General features: G+C 37.1%; 1 protein-coding gene across 1 annotated transcript; it reads left to right on the forward strand.

The window, feature by feature from the left end:
• Positions 1 to 581: 581 nt before the first annotated feature.
• On the forward strand, positions 582 to 3457 carry LOC140243360 (uncharacterized). Its single transcript, XM_072323037.1, has 4 exons — positions 582 to 673; positions 1386 to 1667; positions 2516 to 2815; positions 3321 to 3457. Exons 2-4 carry the CDS (start codon positions 1502 to 1504, stop codon positions 3455 to 3457), a joined length of 603 nt encoding a protein of 200 aa, XP_072179138.1. The 5' UTR covers positions 582 to 673; positions 1386 to 1501.
• Positions 3458 to 5083: the final 1626 nt, after the last annotated feature.

Consider the following 5083-nt stretch of genomic DNA (forward strand, 5'->3'; position numbering starts at 1 on the left):
ATGGAAAAACTAGATAAGTGACAAAGAAAACCATTAGTTTGGAAATTGCCAGAGCGTTAAATCTATGACAATCGACTAAGGAGGAGGGGGATCGATCTTATAGTATCGCATATAAGAATAGTGATTATGTTGATTTCTTATAGCCAAATTCAAATAAGATTTCTGATTTTAACACGAGGAGCTTGATTACGGTATCAAACAATAACAAATTAAGAAAAAGTGAGCATTTAATGAGTAGCTTTTTGAAAACTACTCATGATTGCAAATATAAACTATGAAATACACCGAACAGGATGCGAGATCCAGTGACAAATGCTGTTTCGATTAATTTTACGACTCACTCAAGATTTTACTCAGTCTGTATGCCTTCGTTTATATTAATGATATACATACAATCGTCAATCTTTTGATGTTATCTCCAATGTTACTTAAACTCCATTCTCTTTGTTGATGTCTTTTTTTTTTCTCTGTTTCTCATTCAAAGGAAGAGATAATGCTGTAGCTACATATGCAAACGAGTCCATTGACTCGGGTCTCGGCTACGGTTTCAATTATTTCACGTATTACAACGTTCGTAGCAACCTGACGTTAACTCCAACTGCAGCTTACAATGGGGGCGTCCTTCAGTGTCATCTCATTGGCAGCGAAAGGTCCCGAAACTTGCAAGTGCAACGTAAGTACACTTTTGTTGAGTATCTAACTCCATAGGCATTGGAACATGCGGCAAGTCACAATGACGCCATGTTTAAACGTTCACCATCCTCTCCACTTGGTGACTTTTCTGTGAGCATGTGCTGAGGAAAGCTACGATATTTTGCAGGCATACGATGACGTCATACTCACACAAAATTCCTGAGATTAGTTGCAGCTATTGTTCCGAGATATCTACGATAGCAAAGCATAAACAATGGTTAATTCTCATGTAGGTGGAGAGAGAACACCTGTGTATAAAAAAAAGACCGTACTGCCATTGTAGTAGGCCTAGCAAGACACGAATTTGGAAATCTCACCTGTACGTCAGCTTGGGTGATTTAAGATGAACTTTCAAACCCTACTATAAAATCATTTACCCAGCTTACAGTCTTCTTTGTTGATGCTTTCCCGGGCATATCGGTTGACGCTCAACATTACATTCACAGTTTGCTTATTTTTGAAGCAATACAAGTACAAACCAGTATAATTTTACTTTACCACACTAATAACACCGAATCCTTGTTTTTTTAATCATTGTCGTGTATTATGTAGATTTTTATTTTGATAAAGGTATGTTTATAATGCATGTATGAGTATTTATTATCATGTGTGTGTGTGTGTTTGTGTGAAGATAGTATACTCAATAAGAAGGAGTTATATCATTCGATCGTCTGCCTTTCACCACGTGACAGACGCTCCAGCAGACGATATCATCTGGATCAAGATCGCTGACAACGAGGACGGACAAGGAGCCAATGGCCTAAGGATCACGTGTCACGTCAACCCACGTGACCAGCCATTTCCACCAATGGGAACATACGAGATTGCAATTGATGACGTCATTCAGGCATCTTCAAGCTCCCCGTCCGTGACCCTCGAGTCCATTCCGAGTGAATGCGTTGAAATCTCCTGCACCGGTATCAACGACATCGGTAGGACGGCCACTACAGAGACCTACTGTCCAAGAAGTGGTGGTAAGACAATAATCTGTGATAGCTAACCAGTTTTGTGTCATTGAAATTAGACAGCTTATGAATCAATGTGGTGTCTTCTTTTTTGGCATCTTATTTTATTGATACACAAAGCACAGAAAAGGTTAAAGCTTCCAAATCCCTCTTTGATCATTACAAAAAAAAGAAAAATCCATTTCACTTCGAATACACTTTATTGTTTCACCAAATAAAAAAAAAAACACTTTCATTTGAAATACAAAAATTCATTTGAAGCTATATCCATCTTAACCGTCTACCAAATTACTTTAATTCCTGCTCTGATATGATAGTAGTATTTTTGTTGACAATTATTCCTTATTGGTGAATAATACATGAACGTCAGTGGCGACACGTCTTGACAGTGCTAAAATAAAGAAAATGCTAACAGTGTGTAGTTGGTATTAATATGATCGTGTGTTATAAATATAATATCAATACTTCTATAACATGGAAAAGAGTGATTGTGCGTGAAATATTATGAGTGTCTCTGATACATTGTATTACATGCATGACTGCTTTTTAAGTGTTCAACGTATTGCTACTGCAACAAGTACAATTGCTGTAAGGACTATCACTGACAATACATTTATTACTCCTTTAACGAGGAAAACATTCATGACGAGTCTCACTTATGATTTTATGGTTATATTTCGCCTAGAACTGATTTTCACCATCCAGCGTTTTTGTTTGTTTGTTTGTTTTGTTTGTTTGTTTGTTTGTTATTGTTGTTTTGTATACCGCTGCGCGAAAATGCAATCTTTCTGGATGTTAAAGACATAACTGACGAGGGGGAAAAGTCAGAAGGACTGATTTTATGCTTGCTTTCTCAGGTCAAGCGCCCCCAGCGAGTAACATTCTCTCCATCAAGATCCAAAAAATCATTGGAGAAGGAGGTCAGGTCATTCTCGTCATCACGTGTCACGTTAGTCTTAATGACCAGCCGTTCCCACACCTTCACACATACGCCATCGAAGTCGACAACGCCACGCTCTCCACGTCCAGCTACGCCTCAGCTGTCTTCAGACCACGCCCACACAACAGGTGCATCAATGTCACGTGCTCGGGGACGAACGGGATTGGTTGGACCTTCACCAGTCACGAGTACTGTCCGACTTTCGACTCAGAGAAAGGTATTATCTATTTCATTTACTGTTTTTTTTTTTTTTTTTTGCATAAAGCTGCCATTTTGTTTCCTGCAACCTAGAGAGAAAGCGTAAAAAATATGTAATGAAATATGCCAGAAAGCATGGATACATAACTGCCGACTTGACGCACGCCTTTCATCTCTCTAATCACATTGAATGCATAATATGAAATTCTAAATATCACCATGGTGATACATGACAAATGTTATGACGTATGTGTGGCATCATGGTCTGGGTTTGGTTGTTTAATCTTCGACTAGCGTTTTTTTTTTTTTTTCCCGTGCATTCTGTCTTTAAAGATGGCGTCTTTTTTCTTTCATGTTTGGACCTGATTGCTTTACAGGTCAAATATGTGCGACACATGACATCAAAAAAAAAAAAAAAAAAGCAATGGGCCTTGGTTGTTTAACCTTTGACAAACTTTTTTTTCCCCTGTGTGTCTTGTCTTAATGATGCCGTCTTTTTTTTTCATTTCGGTTCTGGCTTACAGGTCCGATTGCTGGTCCTCGTCGTGGAGTTCTTCAGCAGCCGTCGACCACGTACGCCCTGCTCGTCGTCGTGTTGCTCATATCGATGATGACCTGTGCGACTGTGGTGATGAATAAGAGAAAAATTACCATCTTCTGAAGTTGTAGAGTCTTTTCGATCTTTTATTTTCTACTTCCTGTTTTGTTTTGTTTTGTGATTTTTTAAAGTTTTTTTTTCTTGTTTTCTTGTTTTATTTTATTTATTATTATTATCATTTATTTATTTATTTATTTATTTATTTATTTATTATTTATTTATTTTTTGTATTTTTTTATTTTTTATTTATTTATTTATTTATTTTTTTTTTTTGCGGGGGGGGGGGGGGGCTTTTCCTGCTTGTTCATTTGTTTTATTTTTTTCTGAGAAGAGGGCTGGACAGGACAAATTTAGCTGCACTATCGCTGGTCTACCGTGGGGGTCCAGTTTGATATGAGGCGGACCACTTCACCGGATTTATTATGGACCCTGCTTTTTGCAATGAATGAATATGGTGCGTGTTTTTTTTTTTTTTTCCCCCACGTGCACGAGTTGTGACTCTCTCACACACGGGAGCTCCATACTAGGGACAGAGTGTTTTTGCCTATACACACAACATTGCTCAGCTAGACTCTGGATTCGAACCCGTGTCATATGGATTGGAAGGCAGACGCTCTTATTTATATGTAGCGTCGTAATGTTTTCTTTCTTCCTCTTGTTCTTCTTCTGCTTCCTATATTTATCTTTATTTGTCGTTCGAATCTTCGTCTTTTTCTTTCCCTTCGATTCTTTGCCAGTTAGCCTTGTTTAGATGCATGCCCTTATATGCCGATCAGTATCTGCATTGAAATACATGTAATTGCAAAGCTGCAGAGCTAAGGTGGAAGATTTCTGGACTAAAAGATTTATCTGATACTTGCTAGAGGGGCGGGAAAAATAGACAAATGTGTTGCTATGTGAATAGTTTTTATCATGGACAGTAAAAAAAAAAAAAAAAAAATCTATATATTTTGAGAAAGTGTCCCCGTGAGTGTTAAACAGTGATGTCCTAATAACAATAACTAAGAAGAAATGGCAATTCAAGGTCACCGAGTTGTGTTTTTTTTTTTCACTGCACTTTGTGTTGTTTGCTAATGAAGTCCCAATAACAATTATTAAACAATCACTGTTGAACTTCAGAACGTATAACTTCCTAAAATTTTTACCTATAATAAACTGAAAACTTGGAGGGGATTAGGCATGACATGGACACCATAAAGGTATCTTCAAATATGTCTCTCGACTGTACTAACACACATTTTTTATCTTTTCATATTCATTTACATAGAGCTAAAAAGAATAAATCATGGTCTAATGTGCAAGTGTGTCATTTCTTCCAACAAAAACAACCACCGCACTGACGGTTGTGACAGTACGGTAGTCAAGTACATAGGCCATAATATACTGGTATTTATTTCATTCATCCAAAACCACACATATTTAAACATTAGAAAAGACGGAAATGTATATTATCTACAAAGATACAATGAGCTCGAACGCGCGCAGCAATCAATGACAGTGTCCCGTGTACGTAAGTTAAACTTTTTGCCTTACAATCAAAATAATGTATTTCTTTTATACATCAAACTGACTTTTTATTCACATTTAATATACCCACATTAAAAAGAAAAAAGATTTCATTTGTTTGCTTTTTTTTTCCAAATTGGTCTCGAACTCAAACTTGGTATATACATGAAGAGGAATGTATAT

Source organism: Diadema setosum, chromosome 20, assembly GCF_964275005.1.
Source record: "Diadema setosum chromosome 20, eeDiaSeto1, whole genome shotgun sequence".
Classification (NCBI taxonomy): domain Eukaryota; kingdom Metazoa; phylum Echinodermata; class Echinoidea; order Diadematoida; family Diadematidae; genus Diadema; species Diadema setosum.